General features: G+C 36.6%; 2 protein-coding genes across 4 annotated transcripts in view; both read left to right on the top strand.

The window, feature by feature from the left end:
• ATF6 (activating transcription factor 6) overlaps positions 1–25,476 on the top strand; it is a 224,163-nt gene that overhangs the window by 125,044 nt on the left and 73,643 nt on the right. The window lies entirely within an intron of this gene.
• LOC133088860 (proteasome activator complex subunit 3-like) lies at positions 16,787–17,599 on the top strand. Its single transcript, XM_061186975.1, has one exon. The coding sequence runs from the start codon at positions 16,787–16,789 to the stop codon at positions 17,597–17,599; it is 813 nt and encodes a 270-aa protein (XP_061042958.1).

The following is a 25,476-nucleotide window of genomic DNA, read 5'->3' as shown; positions in this document are numbered from 1 at the left end:
GTCAAAAGCTTTTTCTGCATCTATTGAGATGATCATATGGTTTTTATTCTTCAATTTGTTAATATGGTGTATCACATTGATTGATTTGCGTATATTGAAGAATCCTTGCATCCCTGGGATAAATCCCACTTGATCGTGGTGTATGATCCTTTTAATGTGTTGTTGGATTCTGTTTGCTAGTATTTTGTTGAGGATTTTTGCATCTATATTCATCAGTGATATTGGTCTGTAATTTTCTTTTTTTGTAGTGTCTTTGTCTGGTTTTGGTATCAGGGTGATGGTGGCCTCATAGAATGAGTTTGGGAGTGTTCCTTCCTCTGCAATTTTTTGGAAGAGTTTGAGAAGGATAGGTGTTAGCTCTTCTCTAAATGTTTGATAGAATTCACCTGTGAAGCCATCTGGTCCTGGACTTTTGTTTGTTGGAAGATTTTTAATCACAGTTTCAATTTCATTACTTGTGATTGGTCTGTTCATATTTTCTGCTTCTTCCTGGTTCAGTCTTGGAAGGTTATACCTTTCTAAGAATTTGTCCATTTCTTCCAGGTTGTCCATTTTATTGGCATAAAGTTGCTTGTAGTAGTCTCTTAGGATGCTTTGTATTTCTGCGGTGTCTGTTGTAACTTCTCCTTTTTCATTTCTGATTTTATTGATTTGAGTCCTCTCCCTCTTTTTCTTGATGAGTCTGGCTAATGGCTTATCAATTTTGTTTATCTTCTCAAAGAACCAGCTTTTAGTTTTATTGATCTTTGCTATTGTTTTCTTTGTTTCTATTTCATTTATTTCTGCTCTGATCTTTATGATTTCTTTCCTTCTGCTAACTTTGGGTTTTGTTTGTTCTTCTTTCTCTAGTTTCTTTAGGTGTAAGGTTAGATTGTTTACTTGAGATTTTTCTTGTTTCTTTAGGTAGGCTTGTATAGCTATAAACTTCCCTCTTAGAACTGCTTTTGCAGCATCCCACAGGTTTTGGGTTGTCGTGTTTTCATTGTCATTTGTCTCTAGGTATTTTTTGATTTCCTCTTTGATTTCTTCAGTAATCTCTTGGTTATTTAGTAACGTATTGTTTAGCCTCCATGTGTTTGTGTTTTTTATGCTTTTTCCCCTGTAATTCATTTCTAATCTCATAGCGTTGTGGTCAGAAAAGATGCTTGATATGATTTCAATTTTCTTAAATTTACTGAGGCTTGATTTGTGACCCAAGATGTGATCTATCCTGGAGAATGTTCCGTGTGCACTTGAGAAGAACGTGTAATCTGCTGTTTTTGGATGGAATGTCCTATAAATATCAATTAAATCTATCTGGTCTATTGTGTCATTTAAAGCTTCTGTTTCCTTATTTATTTTCATTTTGGATGATCTGTCCATTGGTGTAAGTGAGGTGTTAAAGTCCCCCACTATTATTGTGTTACTATCAATTTCCTCTTTTATAGCTGTTAGCAATTGCCTTATGTAATGAGGTGCTCCTATGTTGGGTGCATATATATTTATAATTGTTATATCTTCTTCTTGGATTGATCCCTTGATCATTATGTAGTGTCCTTCCTTGTCTCTTGTAACATTCTTTATTTTAAAGTCTATTTTATCTGATATGAGTATAGCTACTCCAGCTTTCTTTTGATTTCCATTTGCATGGAATATCTTTTTCCATCCCCTCACTTTCAGTCTGTATGTGTCCCTAGGTCTAAAGTGGGTCTCTTGTAGACAGCATATATATGGGTCTTGTTTTTGTATCCATTCAGCAAGCCTGTGTCTTTTGGCTGGAGCATTTAATCCATTCACGTTTAAGGTAATTATCGATATGTATGTTCCTATGACCATTTTCTTAATTGTTTTGGGTTTGTTTTTGTAGGTCCTTTTCTTCTCTTGTGTTTCCCACTTAGAGAAGTTCCTTTAACATTTGTTGTAGAGCTGGTTTGGTGGTGCTGAATTCTCTTAGCTTTTGCTTGTCTGTAAAGCTTTTGATTTCTCCATCGAGTCTGAATGAGATCCTTGCCGGGTAGAGTAATCTTGGTTGTAGGTTCTTCCCTTTCATCACTTGAAGTATATCATGCCACTCCCTTCTGGCTTGTAGAGTTTCCGCTGACAAATCAGCTGTTAACCTTATGGGAGTTCCCTTGTATGTTATTTGTCGTTTTTCCCTTGCTGCTTTCAATAATTTTTCTTTGTCTTTAATTTTTGCCACTTTGATTACTATGTGTCTCGGCGTGCTTCTCCTTGGGTTTATCCTGTATGGGACTCTCTGCGCTTCCTGGACTTGGGTGGCTATTTCCTTTCCCATGTTAGGGAAGTTTTCGACTATAATCTCTTCAAATATTTTCTCTGGTCCTTTCTCTCTCTCTTCTCCTTCTGGGACCCCTATAATGCGAATGTTGTTGCGTTTAATGTTGTCCCAGAGGTCTCTTAGGCTGTCTTCATTTCTTTTCATTCTTTTTTCTTTAGTCTGTTCCGCAGCAGTGAATTCCACCATTCTGTCTTCCAGGTCACTTATCCGTTCTTCTGCCTCAGTTATTCTACTATTGATTCCTTCTAGTGTAGTTTTCATTTCAGTTATTGTATTGGTCATCTTTGTTTGTTTGTTCTTTAATTCTTCTAGGTCTTTGTTAATCATTTCTTGCATCTTCTCAATCTTTGCCTCCATTCTTATTCCAAGGTCCTGGATCATCTTCACTATCATTATTCTGAATTCTTTTTCTGGAAGGTTGCCTATCTCCACTTCATTTAGTTGTTTTTCTGGGGTTTTTTCTTGTTCCTTCATCTGGTATATAGCCCTCTGCCTTTTCATCTTGTCTATCTTTCTGTAAATGTGGTTTCTGTTCCACAGGCTGCAGGACTGTAGTTTTTCTTGCTTCTGCTGTCTGCCCTCTGGTGGTTGAGGCTATCTAAGAGGCTTGATGGGAGGCTCTGGAGGTGGGTAGAGCTGACTGTTGCTGTGGCGGTCAGAGCTCTGTAAAACTTTAATCCACTTGACTGTTGCTGGGTGGGGCTGGGTTCCCTCCCTGTTGGTTGTTTTGCCTGAGGCAACCCAACACTGGAGCCTACCTGGGCTCTTTGGTGGGGCTAATGGCGGACTCTGGGAGGGCTCACGCCAAGGAGTACTTCCCAGAACCTCCGCTGCCAGTGTCCTTGTCCCCACGGTGAAACAGAGCCAGCCCCCGCCTCTGCAGGAGACCCCCCAACACCAGCAGTTATGTCTGGTTCAGTCTCCCCCAGGGTCACTGCTCCTTCCCCTGGGTCCCGATGCACACACTATTTTGTGTACGCCCTCCAAGAGTGGGTTCTCTGTTTCCCCCAGTCCTGTCGAAGTCCTGCAATCAATTCCCACTAGGCTTCAAAGTCTGATTCTCTATGAATTCCTCCTCCCGTTGCCGGACCCCCAGGTTGGGAAGCCTGACGTGGGGCTCAGAACTTTCACTCCAGTGGGTGGACTTCTGTGGTATAAGTGCTCGCCAGTCTGTGAGTCACCCACCCAGCAGTTATGGGATTTGATTTTACTCTGATTGCGCCCCTCCTACCGTCTCACTGTGGCTTCTCCTCTGTCCTTGGACGTGGGGTATCCTCCTTGGTGAAGTCCAGTGTCTTCCTGTCGATGATTGTCCAGCAGCCAGTTGTGATTCTGGTGCTCTCGCAAGAGGGAGTGAGAGCATGTCCTTCTACTCCGCCATCTTGGTTAATCCTCCGGTATCTCAGGTTTTAATTTGCATTTCCCTAATGACAAATAATTTAAACCATCGTTTCATGGGCTTATTTGCCATCCATATATCTTCTTTGGTGAAGTGTCTGTTCAAATCTTTTGCCCATTTTTAATTGGGTTGTAATTGTTTTCTTATAATTGATTTGAGAGTTCCTAAATATTCTAGATACAGGTCCTTTGTCAGTTACATGATTTGGGTATATTTTCTCCCAGTCTATTGCTTTCTTTTCAATTTCTTATAAGTGTTTTTAAAAGAGTAGAAATCTTAATTTTGATGAAGTCCAATCTATCATCTTTTTCTTTTATGGATCATGTTTTTAACCTAAGGTCACAAAGATTTTCTCATGTTTTCTTCTAAAAGTTTTGTAGTTTTAGGTTTTACATGTAGGTCTATAATCCATTTTAAGTTAATTTTTGTATATGGTGCAGGAATGGATCAAAGTTCATTTTTTACATATGGATATCCAGCATTGTATAATATTCAGTGCTGTGTTTTCATCCAGTAGCTTTTTTTCTTCTAGTTTTATTGAGATATAATCGACATACAGCACCATATAAGGTGTACAGCATAATGATTTGACTTACACACATCATGAAACATTATCATAATAAGTTTATTGAATATCCATCATCTCATATAGATACAAAATTAAATAAATAGAAAAAAACTTTTTTCCTTGTGTCCCGTAGCTTTTAATAGAGTTAAAGCAAAGCCAAGCTTAAAAGGGTAGGCTGTCAGTTTTCTTGTGTTATCCTTAAAACTTTCTTGTTGTACATTTTGCTGGAACTTCTTAAAACAGTATCCTGTGATTGAACTCCTTCAACCTCAAATTTCCCGTCTTTATACTTAACCAATGAATTGTTATTTATATATTCTTTTGGAAACATAACATATACTGTAGATAATTATAGCAAAAGTGTAATGGGTAGCAGAAGATATTGCCAAACCAAGGTTCTGGAGACCAGACGAAATAAACACATAACATGTGCCTATATAGATCACAGTGCTAAGAAATACACAGAAAAGTAAGTGAAAGAGGAACTAACTATCAAGTTTTTAAAAGAACTATCTGCTACTTTTTGTCTAATCTACTAGTGTTTTCCCCCTTTTTTAGTAAAAGAGAGCTACAGCATTAGACCCTACAATTAATCTTTTTAAAATATATGTTATGTGTGTATGAATGTGTATGTGTGTGTGTGCATACACATTCCTACATACACATGACATACACATAGTTTAGGCATTGGCTTAAAGAATAGAAAAATGACAGAGGGTATAGATAGTTTATCCTGTAGCATTGTGCAGCCTTATTCAGAAATAAGAAAAAAAGGTTTTCCACTCAGCTATGAGTCATTACCTTTTAGTTTAGTGGAGAAAATAACTTTGGAGGTGCTGAGACAGCCTCCTTTTTTTTTTTTTTTTTTTTCTTTTTTTGTAGGCAATCATGTAGCATAGGCTCTGGAGTCAAATGAAGATGGATTTCAACCAGCATTGTTCTATTGCTTACAAACTCAGACTTTAGGGAAATACTTTTCAGAGCCTCAGTGTCTTATCTCTAATACAGTAATATTAATAATTATCTCTTCATAGGTTAAGAAATTTAAACAGAATAATAAAATAATAAATCAGGTACTAGAACAGTACTTAACACATAGTAGGTGTTCAACATATGTCTGTTTCTCTGTCATCAGGGGACTGACCTTTTGAAGCCTATGGCTACAGTTTGAAGAGTCCATAAATGGATAGGACAAGGGGAAAGAGTTTGTTTTTCATTAGATATAGCACAATCATCCATGATCCCACCCCAGCCCCAACTCCCCATAAAGATGCATTTTAACGCCATTATCATCCATCAACAGACAGAAAATTAGCACATTTGGAAAGAGTATGAAATCTGCAAGATTTTACAAGTGACTTTTATATTACTCTCCATTATCTGATTAGGTTTATGAACGCTTTATTTAGATAATTTAGACCTACCCTTTATCCCTTTTTGGGGTAAAGGGAATCATAAATTTGAAAGGAAGAGCTCTTCCAAACAGAAAAATAGCCAGAATCTCCCTCAGTAGTCTATAACCTCTTACAGTAGCCTTTTAAAAAGTGATTTTAGAGTGATTTCCTGAATTGACTCTATTTCCGTGTTCATTTCATGTGATGTCTATAGAAACTAGATACTTAGATTACAGACAGAAAACTAAGTAACAGAAGACACCAGGTTTTCAGCTGTTTTTAAGGTTTATTCAAATTGACTATGTCGCATTCATTTTGATGGATTTAGTGACATCAGCTGATAACTGAAAAGAAACTCTGTAGTCTTTAATCTGACCTTTCCATATTGATATCAGATAGGAGCCATATGACTGATATGTTGTATATATGATAGGTCATCCAGAAGATATAATAAACATTATATATTTGTAGTATAAAACTAGTCTTGTTTTCCTAAAAGTATTAATAACATACACAAAATCACAGATTTTAAAACAGTTACATCAGCATAGGTTTAGTAGTATTAATAGATGTTATTGTACAAGCTTCCAATTCTGTTGCTCATTTTTAGACGAAGCCTGTTACCTGACATTTTTATATATAATGGAAGTTCATAGGCTATTAAGTAGATCAAAAATTAATAATAAAATAATTTGAATTCAGATTATAAAATAGTTCAAGTCTATTCTGATGAAACAGCTTCACTTAAGACAGGCTTTGGGGTCAGCTTTTTAGCTATGCAGTTTATCTTATTTTTTTTAGTAAAATATGTAAGAATATGTATTATTATACCATACAAAAAGAAGTGGTCAACCTAATTTCTGTGCATATATGATTGCTGATTTTTTTGAAAACTATTATCCTCCTAGGATTATTTTACCAACTGTGTGTTCAGCTTAGATTCAGGAGAATACAGTATCTCCTTAAGCAAAATACTTATTAGAACCAAAACAAGTCCAGACTCAATTGTTTTTATCTATATTTTTTTGATTTTACTGCAATTTGGTGTAGTTGACATTAGTTGAAAATAGAAAGATAAGGAGGCATAATTTCTATCTATCAAAATGTGAATCTCAATTTCATTTTGAAACAAACACTTATATTTTAAGAAGGTGAATGGAAGTGATAAATAGCAAAATCCAAATTTTTTTTAAACAAGTAACGTCTCTTTTATTGCTCTTTGAGAGAAAACATAAGTATGAGATATCTTCATAATATAAAAGGTCTTTTTCTTCAAACTTTTAAGGATTGATTTTATTATTCAAAAAACTTTATTCATGCTAAGTTGTGACTGTCTATTTGAATAACTGCTTTACTTTTATAATTAAAAAAAGTTTTTCAAAATGCAGTTATCCTCAAAGAATTATTATTTAATCAAGAGATTTAAACAATTTTGCTGTCATTCATCCAACAAAATATTTATTGAGTAGCCATTATGTTTCAGGCTATCCTCATTGCAGAGAATCCAATAAATAAAACAAAAAAGCCCTTGCTTTTATGTTCTAAAGGTGGACACAACAAATATACAAATAAATATGTAATAGAATATCAGTTTGTGATAAGGGCTAAGAAGGAAAATCAAAATGAGAGGACAGAGAGTAATTTTATTTTATTTTATTTTTATTTTATTTTTTTAATTTAAATTTTTTTTTATACAGCAGGTTCTTATTAGTCATCCATTTTATACACATCAGTGTATACATGTCAATCCCAATCTCCCAATTCATCCCACCACCACCCCCACCCCCCCACGGCTTTCCCCCCTTGGTGTCCATACGTTTGTTCTCTACATCTGTGTTTCAATTTCTGCCCTGAAAACCGGTTCATCTGTACCATTTTTCTAGGTTCCATGTATATGCGTTAATATGTGATATTTGTTTTTCTACTTACTTCACTCTGTATGACAGTCTCTAGATTCATCCATGTCTCTACAAATGACCCAGTTTCGTTCCTTTTTATGGCTGAGTAATGTTCCATTGTATATATGTACCACATCTTCTATATCCATTCATCTGTCAGTGGGCATTTAGGTTGCTTCCATGACCTGGCTATCGTAAATAGTGCTGCAATGAAGACTGGGGTGCATGTGTCTTTTTGCATTATGGTTTTCTCTGGGTATATGCCCAGTAGTGGGATTGCTAGGTCATATGGTAATTCTATTTTTAGTTTTTTAAGGAACCTCCATACAGTTCTCCATAGTGGTTGTATCAATTTACATTCCCACCAACAGTGCAAGAGGGTTCCCTTTTCTCCACACCCTCTCCAGCATTTGTTGTTTGTAGATTTTCTGATGTTGTCCATTCTCACTGGTGTGAGGTGATACCTCATTGTAGTTTTGATTTGCATTTCTCTAATAATTAGTGATGTTGAGCAGCTTTTCATGTGCTTCTTGGCCATCTGTATGTCTTCTTTGGAGAAATGTCTATTTAGGTCTTCTGCCCATTTTTGCATTTGGTTGTTTTTTTTTAATATTGAGCTGCATGAGCTGTTCATATATTTTGGAGATTAATCCTGGGTCCGTTGATTCGTTTGAAAATATTTTCTCCCATTCTGAGGGTTGTCTTTTCGTCTTGTTTATGGTTTCCTTTGCTGTGCAAAAGCTTTTAAGTTTCATTAGGTGCCATTTGTTTATTTTTGTTTTTATTTCCATTACTTTAGGAGGTGGATCAAAAAAGATCTTGCTGTGATTTATGTCAAAGAGTGTTCTTCCTATGTTTTCCTCTAAGAGTTTTATAGTGTCCGGTCTGAACATTTAGGTCTCTAATCCATTTTGAGTTTATTTTTGTGTATGGTGTTAGGGAGTGTTCTAATTTCATTCTTTTACATGTAGCTGTCCGGTTTTCCCAGCACCACTTATTGAAGAGACTGTCTTTTCTCCATTGTATATCTATAAATATCAATTAAATCTATCTGGTCTATTGTGTCATTTAAGGCTTGTGTTTCCTTATTAATTTTCTGTTTGGATGATCTGTCCATTGGTGTAAGTGAGGTGTTAAGGTCCCCCACTATTAGTGTGTTACTGTCGATTTCCTCTTTTATAGCTGTTAGCAGTTGCCTTATGTATTGAGGTGCTCCTATGTTGGGTGCATGTATATTTATAATTGTTATATCTTCTTCTTGGATTGATCCCTTGATCATTATGTAGTGTCCTTCTTTGTCTCTTGTAACATTCTTTATTTTAGAGTCTATTTTATCTGATATGAGTATTGCTACTCCAGCTTTCTTTTGATTTCCATTTGCATGGAATATCTTTTTCCATCCCCTCACTTTCAGTCTGAATGTGTCCCTAGGTCTATATATGGGTCTTGTTTTAGTATCCATTCAGCAAGCCTGTGTCTCTTGGTTGGAGCATTTAATCCATTCACGTTTAAGGTAATTATCAATATGTATGTTCCTATGACCATTTTCTTAATTGTTTTGGGTTTGTGTTTGTAGGTCCTTTTCTTCTCTTGTGTTTCCCACTTAGAGAAGTTCCTTTAGCATTTGTTGTAGAGCTGGTTTGGTGGTGCTGAATTCTCTTAGCTTTTGCTTGTCTGTAAAGCTTTTGATTTCTCCATCGAGTCTGAATGAGATCCTTGCCGGGTAGAGAAATCTTGGTTGTAGGTTCTTCCCTTTCATCACTTTAAGTATATCATGCCACTCCCTTCTGGCTTGTAGAGTTTCTGCTGAGAAATCCGCTGTTAACCTTATGGGAGTTCCCTTGTATGTTATTTGTCATTTTTCCCTTGCTGCTTTCAATAATTTTTATTTGTCTTTAATTTTTGCCAGTTTGATTACTATGTGTCTCGGCGTGTTTCTCCTTGGGTTTATCCTGTATGGGACTCTCTGCGCTTCCTGGACTTGGGTGGCTATTTCCTTTCCCATGTTAGGGAAGTGTTCGACTATAATCTCTTCAAATATTTTCTCAAGTCCTTTTTCTCTCCTCCTTCTGGGACCCCTATAATGCGGATGTTGTTGCATTTAATGTTGTCCCAGAGGTCTCTTAGACTGTCTTCATTTCTTTTCATTCTTTTTTCTTTATTCTGTTCCACGGCAGTGAATTCCACCATTCTGTGTTCCAGGTCACTTATCCGTTCTTCTGCCTCAGTTATTCTGCTATTGATTCCTTCTAATGTATCTTTCATTTCAGTTATTGTATTTTTCATCTCTGTTTGTTTGTTCTGTAATTCTTCTAGATCTTTGTTAAACATTTCTTGCATCTTCTTGATATTTGCCTCCATTCTTTTTCCGAGGTCCTGGATCATCTTCACTATCATTATTCTGAATTTTTTTTCTGGAAGGTTTCCTATCTCTACTTCATTTAATTGTTTTTCTGGGGTTTTATCTTGTTCCTTCCTCTGGTACATAGCCCTCTGCCTTTTCATCTTGTCTGTCTTTCTGTGAATGTCAGTAATTTTAAATGAATACAGAGACAGTACATTTTTTCAGGTTGAAGCATATAAATTCTTTGGCTTGTTTTTTTAAAATTTACTTTTGACTATTTCTGCTGGTGAAAATTATTTAGAGAAATTAGAAACTCACTGTACATATTTTGTATACTAACTTAATTTAGCCCTAACTGGTGAATTTAGCATTTATAAATGGAAGTGTCTATGGAGGAATAAAATCTTTAGTTAACCACTATTTTACTTTTAGCAGTAAAGTCTGCAGCTCATGAAGTCTGTAATTCTGAAGTGGTTTCAGCTTGCACCAGCCCCTGGGGAGTCTGTTGATACAGCACTGAATTACAGATTATTATTCAGCTGTAGAAGTTTTATGCTTAGGCATTTTCTTACATCTTCCTCTCTCAGTCAGTGAGATCTTGTATTTTTGCCAAATAAAACAAATCCCATACTAACAAGAAGCTATAAATAAACAGTAGGAGCATGAGTCAGAGCCAGCACCACCCTTATTTCTTGTGTGTGTACCTCTCTGGTACTCCCTGATATGTTCACTTTGCACAAACATGTAGTAATGCATAACTACTGTTCTGCAGACCAACTCCAGTTATTTAAGTGAGGGCTCTTTTTCAGAACTAAGCAATACTGTGACTGGTAGAATTCTGGAATATTACCAGAGTCAAAAGCAGAATGTGAAACTCTGCATGCTGTTGATGGGAGAAAAAAAGAAATATATTTCCTCCTTTTCCTATAAATCCCTAAAGAGTTCAGCCCAGAAGACTGCTGTTAGATCTAGCAACTTTTCAGGGGAAATAAGAAAAAGATAAGTTGCTTGAGAGTCCCATCTCTTCTGCTAGTCAGGTCCTGTCTGATAAATTTTATCCTATTTCTTTCATTAATTCATTTATTCAGTAAATATTCATTGAACACTTATTGTTACCTGGCACACTGCTACCAAAGAACATATAAAAATGAAAAAACTAAAATGCTTGTCCTCAAGGAATTTATTATGGTAGAGAAAAGTGACTTGTAAATCCAAAATTACAACACTGTGATAGGAACTGTAAAAGAGATTTATGCAGAATACTTTGAGATACAAATAAAACTACTACCATTTATGAAGAATTTAGTGTCCTAGCTGTTTTATGTAAGTTATTTTATTTAATCCTTTCAACAGCTTTATGAGGTAGATATTATTATGCTATTTAACTTGTGCCAGGAGCACTAACTTCATCTAGGAAGGGAGAAGGTGGTATCAGGGAAGGTTTTTTCAGAAACAGTTCTTGAGTTGATTACAGCAGGATGAATTGGTAGGATAGAGAGCGGGAGGAAAATGATACAATGGGCATTTTATGCAGAGAGAGGTGAATATGTAAACCATAGGACATGTGAGAGTACTGTTGTTGGAATGTAGAGTAGGTTCTGGGAAATAAAAGATGGCAGGATCCAGATCATGAAAGAACTTGTGGACTATGCTTAAGGAATTTGGTCCTTACACTATAGAAGATAGAAATATGATCAAAAACGCATTTCAGGAAGAGAGCTCTGGAATTGTTTGCACAAGGCATTATAAGAGGGGTTTTACTTTTAAAGGAAGAAATTCTCTGCCAGCACTGACTTATGTTTATTAAGTACATATAAACACAAAACTTGAAACATCTTCTACTTTTAGTTTGCAACTACAAAACCAAAATAATATAATTATATAATATAAATATGTTATTTATGTAAATATATAAATTAAATATAAATAATATTACAAAGATAAAATACAAATCAACAACTTGAATTTATGTAATAGACCATGTTTTTGTGTCGTTACTGATAAGTGAAGGTGATACTGACTCTCATGGTGCAAGTCTTTTCAATTTTTAATTAAACATTTCCATATTATTGAGTACTCTGTGATAACTTAATTCTCCCTCCAGTTTTCTCTATTTGAACCACTAAGAAAACCTTTGTTCTATCTGATTTACAGTTATTTGGGAAAAGGAGAAAAAGGATAATCATACCTAATAGGCTCCTCTCTCATCAATTAAGGTAGATGTACTTCGTGCTATCACAATCATAAAAATGTAATCGCTGGCCCAAATTGCATGTCAGTTATAATATGACCCAGAATATGCTTACATCAATTAATGAATCATCAAAATGAAGGCACACAAATAATTATAGGGAACCGATGGACTTCAATTTGAAAAATGCTGAACTAGAAGATTCATTGTTCATCCAGTACATTATTGATCCAGGGATTTTGTAAACAAGGAAGCTATCAGTGACTTGGGTAGAGAGTCATTGGCCAAAGCATCTTAAAAAGTCAGGAATCTAAGACCTAGAGATCAGTGGTTTTTTTGTTAAAATCAGTGATCTTAAGGACCCTTGACAGTAGACATCATTGTTTCCAAACTATCCCAATTATGTAATTTGTAAGATAAAATAATGTGAACTTGATGAAGACATGGCTTTTGCCAGAAGGGGTTCTATTCAGAAATGCACTTTTCAGCCAAGGTAGCCAGTAAAACTTTGTGCTTGCTTCACCTATGCCCTCTGTGATATGGCCTCTAAATACTGATGATCTCAGAAATTCAAGCCGTTAAAAAAAGATACTTATATTCAACTGTGTAGTGCAATTAGTCACTACTGCTAAATAACAAGATAGTGAACAAGAAAATTGTATCTTGGTTTGTCTAGAATACACAGTTCTACTCCATTTCAAAGAGTGAAGGGAGATTTTGGACTGTTGATAGACTCTCCTTCAATAACAGCTAACATTTATTGAGCAATTAACATGTTTGAGGCACTGTGCTAAACTCTTTACATGTATTAACTAATTTAATCCTCAAAACAACTTTTATAGGTATTATTATAATGCTCATTTTATAGATGAAGAAAATAAAGCACAGAGAGATTAGATAACTTAGCCAGGGTCACATGGGTAGTAAGTAGCAAAGCTAGGATTTGAACATGACTAACTTCATAACTTTAACCACAATGCTATATTGCCAACTCCTCTTCATTTAGAGCCATGCTCATGTTAGATGTGGAGGCTGATTCTGACAAAAGGGCACTGCAGTGAGTACCTCTACATCGTTTATTTCTGTACCTTTACGTGCAGCAATCTAGGAGGAAGAATGAAGGAAGAGGACGTGATATATTTGTCAGCCCTAGAAATTGCTCATTTGGGGGTCTAGATAACGTAAGATCCACTGCAACCCAGAGATGAAAAATTTTATAAATATAAGGGGATAAATATTACCATCCACCAGAGCCTTAAGATTATCTAGATTTAGCACCATTGATTATATTTCTCCTAACTTTTATAGATAGAAAGAAATCAGTGGGAAAAACAGCTTATTTTGAATGATTAAATTTCAATCCATATCTCAAGCTTACAGGTATCTCCAATAGTTGACACAACAGTTGCTTAGAATAGTTCTGTAAATGGAACCCATACACAGGACCACAGAATCCCTTCTTCACAGGGCATAGTTTCAGAGTTGGAGGATATTTAAAGGATAAACCAATCCATAAATCTGTAGGCATTCCTAAAAGAAGAGTGGGGTGTCAGTTACTGGCATCAGTACATAATGAACCCTGCTGGGCTGTGGAGAAAGGAGAAACTGACCTGAACAAGACAGTACTCTACACAGCTGTCCCTGGCCCTCCTCCACCTGTTAGCACTCAGTGTTAATTTCATGGGTCAAATCAAGGCATGCAAGTGCATTAAATAATTTTTAGAAACCACCACTGATTGCTGATGATTGATGGGGGTAGAAAAATTAGGAGCTGTTACTTTCCTACCAACTGCTATCTCATTAACAAGGACAGGAAATATTACGAAAAAATAAAACTCTTACGTCCCACTAGAAAAAAGAGCAGCTGAATCCCCCAAAGGATTTTATATTTTATCATTAGACAACTAAAGAAAATAATTTCATATAAATGGCTACATTAATCACTGTCATAATTTAAGTAGAAACTTCCCTACTTCTTTAAAAGAGCAACTAGAAATGTTTTCTGTTTGAAAACAGAGTAACCATTTGTTAAACCATATATACCACTGAGGGTGTTTTTGGTATAAGAGGGAATTTCCATGCTGGCGCCATCATAATCTTTTATAGCCAAAGTTATGAAGAAAATCAACATATGGGAAATTGTGGTCATGTTTTAAGATTTGCTTTTTCTTTTCTGTTTGATAGCCCTATCTAAATTTCCATAAAGTTGAATGTAAATATGTGTGTGTAAAAATGTATATCTAATTCACCTCTTAGGAGAGGTTTAATATAAGTATAAATAGAAATTATCTACCTAAGCCCCCCCCAAAAATTACATAGTATTGAATTCTGCCTTTTCTCATCTCTCCACATCTAAAACGATCACTACATACTGTTAATTTTACTTCTAAGATATTCTTTTTTTTTTTTCCTAAGATATTCTTGATGCTTCTCTTTCAACCCCATCACCACCACTTAAAATGAGGCATACTTTCTCATTTGGATTATGGCACAGTCTCTCTTCCTTTAGTTTCTTCTTCAAATTCACCTCCACCATTGAAATCATACATCTGTGCGTATTTTTTCCCTGCCTAAATGTCCTTCATTGGCTTTTATTAAATCCAGGTTCCTAAAGCATGGCAAATAGGGCCCTGCCTCCATGAGCTGGTCCTTGCTTACTTCTCCTGCCTCATTTCCTGCCACTTCCCTTATATCTTAAGATCCAGCTTACCAGTAATCCCCCATTACCTCCCTCACATACATACACACCTTTATCTCCCCTGCCCCACCTCTGAACATATAATTACTGTCACCACAACCTTCTTTGTCATTCCTGAGAGACTTGAATTGATCTGAACACAGAAACCATCTTTGAATTTTCAACTCCTGACTGGGGCTGAACAACTTAATTGCTAGTTTGTTAGTATAGGTATCTTAATATCTTACATGTGTAGTTGAAGCTATGATGAGCTTCCCAGATCCCTCCTCAGGACTAAAGTTTTTATTTCCCAATTGCTAAAAGTCTTGCTACCAAAGAGCCCTCTTCAGGAACTGCTTTGACCCCACCTCAGGACAACTCTGAAGGGCATTTCCCAGTTCCCCATGGGGTCAGTTGAGGCCTTGAGATTGCATCGAAGCCCAACTTCTCCCTGTTCTGTCTCTTTCTTTCCACAGGTGTTTATCTTAAGAGCACTCCCTAATAAACCTCCTGTAAGCAACTTCTCTGCTTGCTGGGGAACCCAACCTGTAACATGTTTGTCTTGTTGAATTTTTTTCCCTTTCAGTTCTAGATTTTGTGAAGTTATAGTTAGCTAAAAATCTTACTAAGTCAGGGTCATTTCTTCAGACATGTATTGAGCATCTGCTGCATGCCAGCTGCAAAAGAAATGAATTAAGACTTGGCCCCTGCCCTGAAGTTTACAGTCTGACTGAGGTGACAATTACATTTGAAACCATACTATAGCATCTTTAGAAAAATCCCTTTTTTAACTATACTTCAATAATTTTAGAATAAAAGTCAAAGGCATGGATTTTGCTCTGTGGTACTGCAGAGAACAAAAGGAAAATATTTCAGGGAAAGGAAAATGAATATAAATAAATAGGGTGAAAGTTTAGAAGTTTACAGAATTTGTCTCTATGATTCTGGAAACCTTTAAGGAAAAGGTAGTTTTTTCATTTTTTATTTTGAAATAAGTTTGAACTTACAGAGAAGTTAGAAGAGTAATACTGAATTCTCATACACTCTTTATACAGATTCATCAATTTTTACCATTTCTCCACATGATTTAGCATTCTCATTCTCTACACACACACACACACACACACACACACTTTTTCTGAACCATCTGATAATAGATTAAATATATCATGTCACTTTATCCCTTAATACTGTAGTGTGTACTTCCTAAAAACAAGGACATAACCTCTGTAACAACCATACACTTATCAAATTCAGGAAGTTTGACTGTGTTACTTTAATTTACAGTCCAGATTCAATTGTTAATTATTCCCCAAAAGATGAATTTTAAGAAGAGTCATATAACTTAACATTTGTAATTTAAACTAAAAATTGTATGAAGTAAGCCATAGAAGATCTCAGAAGTCTACTAACTTGATTAAAATACAATAGTGAAGTGAACTCACTTCTGACTTTCTAAGAGGAAAGCATGGATAGGCCCAGGTTACCTGTAAAGGTGTGACTTGAGGCTCTCCAGAAGTGAGCCTTGCTCTGGAGAGCCCATTTTGTGAGATGCCCTTCAAAAGAGATCGTGTATGCTGGATCCAGGGATTGTGGACTTCCTTGAGCTCCTATGTAAAGCGCACCGACTTGTCATTGCCTGGTCTTCACAGCTTAAGTTTAACGATGTTCCTGAAAGTGGCTTCCCGCCAGCCAGGCCAGTTAGGTAGGGGAGGCGCAGCTCAGATAACTAGATCCACCTGGGTCCCCCGACACGTGGTCTTCGGTGCTGTAGCGGCTAGGCACTCGAAGCCTAGGCTGGTCTCACGAAGCCTGTCTGCCGGCCTCTTGGCCAGGGCGCCGTCCGGAGGGCGTGGTCAGCGTGTGGCTCCCGCTTTCTCCGCGCGCCGGCCCGCAGGGACCTCCGGGACGTCTTTTCGCCCTGGCAGGGCCTGGTCTGTTGGGAGTTGGTGGTGGCGGCGGAAGCACAAACCCAGCCTGCGGAGGAGGGAGGAACTCAGGCCGTGTCTGCCCCAACAGTCGACGTCCCTGGAGGTCATGGCTTCCCCGCTGAAGCTGGAGCAGGACGTGCAGGGGAAAGTAGATTCATTTCGGGCCCGCATCGCCCAGGAGGCCGAGGATCTGGTGTCCACCTTCTTCCCTCAGAAGCTGTCAGAGCTGGATAGTTGGGTTCAGGAGCTCCGCCTGCAAGACCTATCCAGAATACGTTCGGTGCCAGCCCCAGAGACCCCCGTCGCCCCAGACACTGCGGGGGATGGGCCCAACCGGGATCCGCAGCCTCTGCAGACCCAGTCCTCCATCAAAGTACTAGCACTGCCAGACGGCATGGGGCAGCTTCTGCGAAGCAACCAGCATCTGGTGGAGCTGATTCAGCACGTAAAACCCGAGATCGAGCTGCTGAGAGAGAAATGCAACACCGTGCGGATGTGGGTGCAGCTGCTCCTCCCAAAGGCGGAGGACGGCAACAACTTCGGAGTGTCTATCCAGGAAGACACCGCGGACCAGCTGTGGACCGTGGAGAGCACAGCAGCCTCCTATCTACGCCGTTTCTCCACCTATTACAACACCCAGGCCAAGTTGGTATCCAAGATAGTGAAATACCCCCAGGTGGAAGATTATCGCCGCACTGTAGACGAGGTCGACGAAAACGAGTACCAGAGTGTGCGCCAGATCCTGCTCCATGTACGGAACCAGTATGCCACCCTGCATGACGTAACCCTCAAAAACATTGAGAAGATCGAGACCCCTCGGAGCACCAACACCGACAACCTATACCGAGGACCTTTCTCCACCCCACTTTCCTTCAGGAGTTGGCTGAGCTGTTCAGGCAGCTGGAAGGCTGGTTCTTGATGACTCTACAGGTGACGAAACGACTGGAAATGTGCGTTACTCTTTAGTGACAGTTTCGTATAGCTTATCCTCATACTGAATCCTCTTTTGGTGTGATTTTTATTTGATTTTTCTTCCAGGAGAGAGAATGGGAAGAAGCCATCTGGTAGAAGGTAGTAAGGTTGGACAGGGAGAAAGGACTGCCATTTTTAAAAGTAGCTTTGTAGATGAATGTTGGCCAGGGTTTCTTTTTTTATGGCATTGGTGACATTGAATGGTTTCAGGGGTTAATTAAAAAAACCCTAAAGTTTAAAAGAAAGTTAAATGAAGGTTTTCCTAAGGTTCCACTCTATGTTACTTTGTTCAAACGTCAGAAATTCTCCATTTATACCATCATTTCTTTTTTGCAAGAAAAGGAGTTTAAAGGGATGTGTTTAGGTCATTGTATGCTTTCAATTTAGCAGATTGAAATAAAACTTGGTTTTACCGTATTTTGATGGCCTAAGTGTGCTTATCTGAACTTTAATTTTCAGATGTATAGTTTCCCTTCTCCTCAGCTGGACTCGTACCCTTGATATTTTTCAACTCTGATGCGTAAGAAAAATGAGCATGTAAGGAGCAATAGGTCTTAACTGTTCTAAAGAAATGGACATCCATACCTCCCTTAGAATGAAGAGAAATCTGTGACAGTGGCTTCCTTGCACAACCTTCTACCATCTCAGTGTCTTCTGCTTTCCTTTTACACACAATTTAGAATTTCTTCTGTGTATCCATTTATCTCTTAAGTCCCTGCCAAGTCCTTCAAGCTTTATATCACATTTTTTTCTCAACCAATTTTCATCTCCATTCCCCTTTTGTCTCTTAAGATATTTCTTATAGGCTCTCATAAGAGTTTTCCTCTCAAATTATATGGGTCATTTAAAAAATCTAAATACTCTAAAATGTGACTGGGTTTTTTCCTCCTGACTGCTTTTGCTGCCTGGTTGAGGGGAAACCGTTGTCATCTTCTCAATAGTGATCTACACTGTTGGTATATTTCAAGTCCAGCATTTCCAGATTTCATTTGCAGGTAAGATAAATTACTGTACCCCGAGTCACCTTCTGCATCAGAGAATTTCTTGTGATGTGATATGATGAATCATTCTTCCGTAGTGGTTTTTGTTCAGAATTTTATCTTTTTTGATGATGAAGATACTTCAGCCAGCTGAAGTGTATTTATTGAAACATTTTTTTTTCAGTTTTAGTATTATTTGAGGATCTTCATCACTCAAAAACACCACCTGTGGAACTTACATAATACACACTTAGAAAAAGTGAGAGCGGGAGCCTTTTTATAGATAGGAATGAGATTATCCCTGTGTACAAGTGACAGCTTCATCTCTTTTTCCTATTCAACTAACTGCGCCCTGAATCCTTATAATATTTTCAAGACTGTATACATACGTAAGTTGTGAGCTTAATCTTTTAATGTATTTTTATAGTAGTACTTTCATGCAATAAATTATTTCTCAAATGAGTTATTGGTAGGGAAATTATGAGGAATTAAATTTATTTTTTGTGAGAAATGAGAATGTTATTTCCCATTGAAATTTCTTTTCCACATAATGTAAGACCCTCTGAAACTAGGTAACTATATAAGTCAGAGTCCAGAATCTATTACTGAAACTTACATAATTCTACCTTTTTCCCCCCTTTGTGCAATATCTTTGTAGGAATATATTTCTTGCTACAAATGAAACTACCTTCAGATCTTGCTTTAGATAGGGTCAAAACATGAGTATTTTGTCTACTCTTTTAATTGATCCTAATCATCCTTCCCCTCTCCCCTTTCCCCATTTAATGAGCGAAATCACTTTTGAATGAGACTATTTAGGAGTTTCTTTTCAACAATGCGTTTTGGTTGCCAAGGGTGAAAACCAGCACAAACCTTTATTATACAGACTTGACTCTAAAAGCTGCTATGAAAGCATTTCCTATTTAACAGCAAGAATTGTTTAAGATGAAAGCAGAGATGTTTTCTTTTGCATCTTTTTTTTTTAAATTAATTTATTTATTTTTGGCTGTGTTGGGTCTTCGTTTCTGTGCGAGGGCTTTCTCTAGTTGCGGCAAGCGGGGGCCACTCTTCATCGCGGTGCGCGGGCCTCTCACTATCGCGGCCTCTCTTGTTGCGGAGCACAGGCTCCAGACGCGCAGGCTCAGTAGTTGTGGCTCACCGGCCCAGTTGCTCCGCGGTATGTGGGATCTTCCCAGACCAGGGCTCGAACCCGTGTCCCCTGCATTGGCAGGCAGATTCTTAACCACTGCGCCACCAGGGAAGCCCCTTTTACATCTTTTTTTTAAAAAAAAGAAATATTTCTTAGTCTGACCACACCACATTTCTAGCGGGTGGTTTTTTGTTTTTCTAGGGTGGATAGTGATGCCCATTACGTTTTTTCTGAGGTGGTGTCTACCACCTGAGTCTACCCAGGAAGTGCCTAATGATTTTTGGCTTTTCTCTTGCTTTTTCATTTTCCTTATCTGTTTGACCTGAAGGAGTAAAACAACTGTTTCTTCATGAGTGAAGTGAATTAGAGATAAAATTCTGTTTCAATCACCTTTTTAAAAATTTTTACTTACAGTTATATCTGTATAACTTATAACCTTATAACTGGGCCTGTCCTTACTAAAATGAATATGACTTTGTGTCTATTCTGACCTATATAGATTAGAAAAATTTGTAACTGGTTTAGTGGAAGCTTTATTTTCAAAGTGAACTTCTAAAAAATGATGCCACGGTAAAACAAGTTTATTCTTTCATTGAACTTCTGAAAAACCTGAATCTTTCACATTGGACCTTATAAAACAACAAAAGATATTGCCTAATAGAAAGACTTTTGTTTGCATTTAACATTCTTCCTCAAGAGTTCTCTTGGGCTTCCCTGGTGGCGCAGTGGTTGAGAATCTGCCTGCCAATGCAGGGGACACGGGTTCGAGCCCTGGTCTGGGAAGATCCCACATGCCGCGGAGCAACTAGGCCCGTGAGCCACAATTACTGAGCCTGCGGGTCTGGAGCCTGTGCTCCGCAACAGGAGAGGCTGCAATAGTGAGAGGCCCGCGCACCATGATGAAGAGTGGCCCCCACTTGCTGCAACTAGAGAAAGCCCTCGCACAGAAACGGAGACCTAACACAGCCATAAATAAATAAATAAAAATTAAAAAATAAAAATAAAAAAGAGTTCTCTTTATTTCCCTTGTAAGGTATTAAATCTGATTCAGGTAAGTGCCAGGAATCCTACATCAGTTCATATCATTTGACAGACATTTAATTGCATGCCAGTGTGTAGTGGACAATGTAAGGGAAGTCCAATTGTTGCTTGTTTTTCAACCATCGTTAATCATCTAAGGTTTAAAATATCTGTTCCATACATAATACAACCATCATCTTTTGCTTGTTCCTTATACTCTTAAGCTGTCAAACCCTATGCCAGATTGAAATAAATTGTCTCTAATACCCAAACATGTCTTTTAATAAAAAAATATGCATGTCCTTTGTAGTTAAGGAATTCTGGTATTTGCATTTTATTCCTTGTTCTAACACTATATCAAAATTGGAGCTGGATTGCTTTTATAAAGTCCCTACTTCTGCAAAAATCAAGTCCTTTATTATTTCCCCTTCTTGCAAATGGTTGCAAAAGCTTTTATAATAATAAACCTATTATAGGAACTGGTGTCAAAACATGGTATCCAATAGGAATCATTTGCTAATTGTTAGCACTTAAAGCCCCTTTTAATTCCTTTTTAAAAGTCAGCTGAATTGAGAAAGAGTGTGTGTAATGATGTTTTGTTCTTAGGAAATGGTTTGAAAAAATCATTTGAAATTAAATAATTTTAGTTTTAAGTTCTTTTTGTGATTCATGAAAGCTACTAACTCAGATTTGATTGGAAATTCTAAAATTGGTAGATCTGGTTTTTAGAACTGAGTGAAATACCTTTCTTAAGCCATATAAATGATATAGAAGAGGTTTAATTTTAAAGTTCTTAAACTTTGGAGCTTAGAGGGTATTTTAAAATTATTGAATTGTTTATAAATTCTTTGGTTAGAGGCAACATTTTTTTATAGTCTTTATGAGGTTTTCATATTTCTACAGAACTCTTACCAAATGACCTCAGCCATTAATAGATAACTATGCTATCAATTTAAAATGTTTTTTCAATTTCAAAAGGAGTATCTCAATGCTCAGAAATTTGAAAAACCGGGAGAAATCATCCATAACCCACTAGTTTAACAAAATTATTGAAACGTATTTGTGGGTTTCATTTATTTTAAAGAATACATACATGTCTTTATATTATTGCAACAAAGATTATACATACTTCTGTAGCAGATAAGCATTTATATATAAACCCAGTTTTACTAATTAGAATTTCATTTGGCCGATATCCCCAGATCCAGATAGCAATAAACCCCATTTCATTTTGTCTTTCAAGGATTCTTAAGGCTCTGTTACCTAACTGTGAGAATGATATTCATCTAGGGCAGGGGTTTTGAGTAGAGTGTGGAAAATAGAGATCAAGTAGCAAGGAAGACATGTTGCCTAGATGACAATGAGAATGTCTAGATATTTATATTAGGATTTTACTCTGCTTTTGAGTTAAGGTTCCATAATGGCATTAGCCATTTTATTATTTACTGTTAATTCCTTCCCCCCTCAAAAATTTTTTTATTACCTTATAAATATGTTCAAGAAAGCAATTACATTGTCTTATACTGATTAGATGAGTTGTTCCTGCTTACATGATTTGGTACGAGTAGGAGGGAACCCTACTTCCTCTGTCAACATTTAAACATTTCTGAAAGATGCTATTGTGCACTGACATCAAGGCATTTTTTAAAAATTCCTGATCTTTTTGAAAAAACAAAGAACTCAGTCAGTTACAGAAACAGGTGCTGGACCACCCTTGTTCTCTGCATTACAACACTGTACTGCTAACACATTATCTGCCTACCTCGAACTGAAATTATCCATGGGAAGCAGAATAGAAATATAGAAGTTTCATGACTTATCTTTTCATCGACAATAATAGGTATTTAATATTAGATGATTATACATTTGTATATATTTTTTCTTTGCTTTCTTTATTGTGATAAGTCTTCAAGTTCCTAAAGTTCAATTAGCAGAATCTTATCAGTGAAGCTTAGTGATCCCCGTCACTCAAATTTAAAATATTTCAGTACTAAACTGAATTTAATGAATTCTCTCACATAGAGAATGTCAAGTGTTATTTTTACTTATTGGTGAAAAGCTAGCAGGAGCTACTGGACAGGAATTAAACCTGCAATCAGAATTGAGTTCCTTTTACAACTTGGCCATTTATTTTGGCTTTGTTATTTAATCTCACTCTTACAAAGTTTTACAGCGTTACATTGGAAATACCATTTGCTTCAGATAATATAGCATTTTGAAATTCTTGAATAAATATATAGTTTCCAATTAAGATTTTTGAGATTGAGGGATGTACTTTTGCCCCATTAATTTTACAGATGAAGAAATTTAGATCCAGAGAATTATATAACATCACACAACTCGTGTGACAAAAGTCTAGAAGCCAAATCATCTTCCATTTCAGGCTAGTGCTTTTTTCACTGCATTTTACTACCTCCTTTTTATTAATAAATGAGATTATGTTAAAAGGGAGTTCTAAAAACGTGCAAACCAGTAGAATTCCATAAATTAACATATCCCTATGAACTGGTGTATTATTTTATTCTGTGAAATTTAAGAGAAGTTGAAATGTTTCTGAACCAGAATGGGCTGTAATATTTTTACTTAATTAAAGATTATATAAAGAAATCTAAAACAATCTCTAAATTTATATGTTAACTGTAACTTTATTTTGGTCATAAAAATGACCCTTACTAAACAAAACTCAGGAGTTTCAATACCTCCAGTTCCACTTCTCCTTCGGAGGAGGCATTATTCTATACTATCAGCCATGCCACTTGTGTTGGAAGGAGGTGCTGTTAGAGCATTTGGAGATAGATGGGGAGAAGTTTAGTACGCGATTTTGTTTATTTCACTTTTGAATATATGGGTTTAAAATATCCTACTGACCCAGTACCCCAACCCTCATTCTTCACCACCAAAGAACTGCTAAGTGGAGTTGTCATGGCTCTGTCCCTAATAACCTACAGAATAAAGGGGGAAAGCAGAGGAGCTGTAGTTTTTTGTTGGAGACGAAGGCTCAAAGGGCCATTTCCCAAAAGAAGTTTATCCTCTAGAGCTGCACTGTGTTCACTACAGTAGCCACTAGTCTTCAAATGTAACTTGTCCTAATGGAGATGTGCTGTAAGTATAAACTGCACACTAGAGTTTGAGGACTTAGAGCTTGAAGAAGAAAAAGTAAAATATCTCAGTAATTTTTACATTGATTACATACGTGTTGCATGATAATATTTTTGGATATATTGGGTTCAATAAAATAGATTATTAAAATTAATTTCACCCATATCTTTTTACTTTTTACTGTGTACTAGTAAGTTTACATGTGGCTTGCATATATGGTTTGCAGTATATTTGCATTAGACAGCATGCTCTAGAGCTAAGGTTTCTAAAGTAATTGGGATGAGTCTTGAAGCTGAACCAAAACCTACAGTGATATATGATGGGGACATTAACCGTAGACATTGATTTGTCATCTTTTCATAATGTACAATTCAGTAAAAGTGAATCAAGCCTTCTCAGAATTCAGCTTGATCTTGGAACTTGGAATGCCTAAAGGAGTGGTTGGCTAGCATGCCCCTTAAGCATACCTTCTAAATATCATATCTCTTATCCAGACTTATGGTGAGAGCTTAGAGTACTAATATTCTATATTGCTAATTCAGGGTGACTCCATATGCTTTAGAAACCAAATAGATGACAAGGTTAACATCTTATTTTGATGATTGAGACACTTTCCTAACAGTTTTTACCTGGATGAAAGAATAATGTACCTCTGGTACCTACAAATACCTACAGACAAAATCAGGCTCTTCCTCAGGGAGCAGCATTTGAGCACTCAATTAAATCCCGAAAATTCCACTGAATTCCTGTAATACTGTTTCTTTGTATTATTTTTGTATAATATATAATGTCTATTTTCTCTAAATAAGTTTCTTGAGAAGAGTGAGGGTCTTTCACTCTTTATCCCTCATGGTGTTTTGCATATAGTAAATTTATAAAGTATTTTGAATTACACTGAACTAAACCAAAACTGGATCAAACTTATGTTTTCTCATAAGACATATAGTAAGTGAGCCACTTTGTTACAATTGAGCATGTTTGTGGATGTATACCCAGGAATATGTAACGACGAGAGACATCTAAAAATTTGATTCAGAATTAAACAAAGACCAATTTTAGGCATCTAATTAAACATTTTTTCTTATCACAATAATATAAATGTTTTAAAGTACTTCTGGTAATTCTCCTTCAATATTCCCAGTGATTTCCTTAAGCCTATTCACCCTGCAACAGCTGCAAGTTATTCCAAACATGTGTACTGAATTCCCATGCTGTGTAAGCCCATTTGAAAACAACTCTCTCACCCCATTAACAGCATCAGTAATTCTCTTATTACTTTTCTAACCAAGAGTTATGGAGAAATAAGTCTAGTATATCAAAGAGTGAAGAATTTTGTTCTTCAAAACTGATTCTCTGTGGTCATGAACATAATGCTTTACCCTTCCAGATTTCTGTATTTAAAAAGTTAAATAATTTCTTAAATACTTAAAAGTTACATAGTTTATTAAATACTTAAAAAAGTATTCTCTTAAGTATTAGAATTCTCTTAGATTTTAAGTTTTATTTGCTAATAACTATAAAGACAAAGCATTCTGGTTAAAAATTATTTCATAAGTTTTAAACAATTTGAAAAGT

This window comes from Eubalaena glacialis, chromosome 3 (assembly GCF_028564815.1).
Source record: "Eubalaena glacialis isolate mEubGla1 chromosome 3, mEubGla1.1.hap2.+ XY, whole genome shotgun sequence".
NCBI classification, from domain to species: Eukaryota; Metazoa; Chordata; class Mammalia; order Artiodactyla; family Balaenidae; genus Eubalaena; species Eubalaena glacialis.
This window is presented reverse-complemented; position numbering and strand designations above follow the sequence as displayed.

What these genes read in the sequence shown, in the direction of transcription:
- LOC133088860 (XM_061186975.1), top strand. Translation starts at nt 16,787, where the DNA reads ATGGCTTCCCCGCTGAAGCTGGAGCAGGACGTGCAGGGGAAAGTAGAT.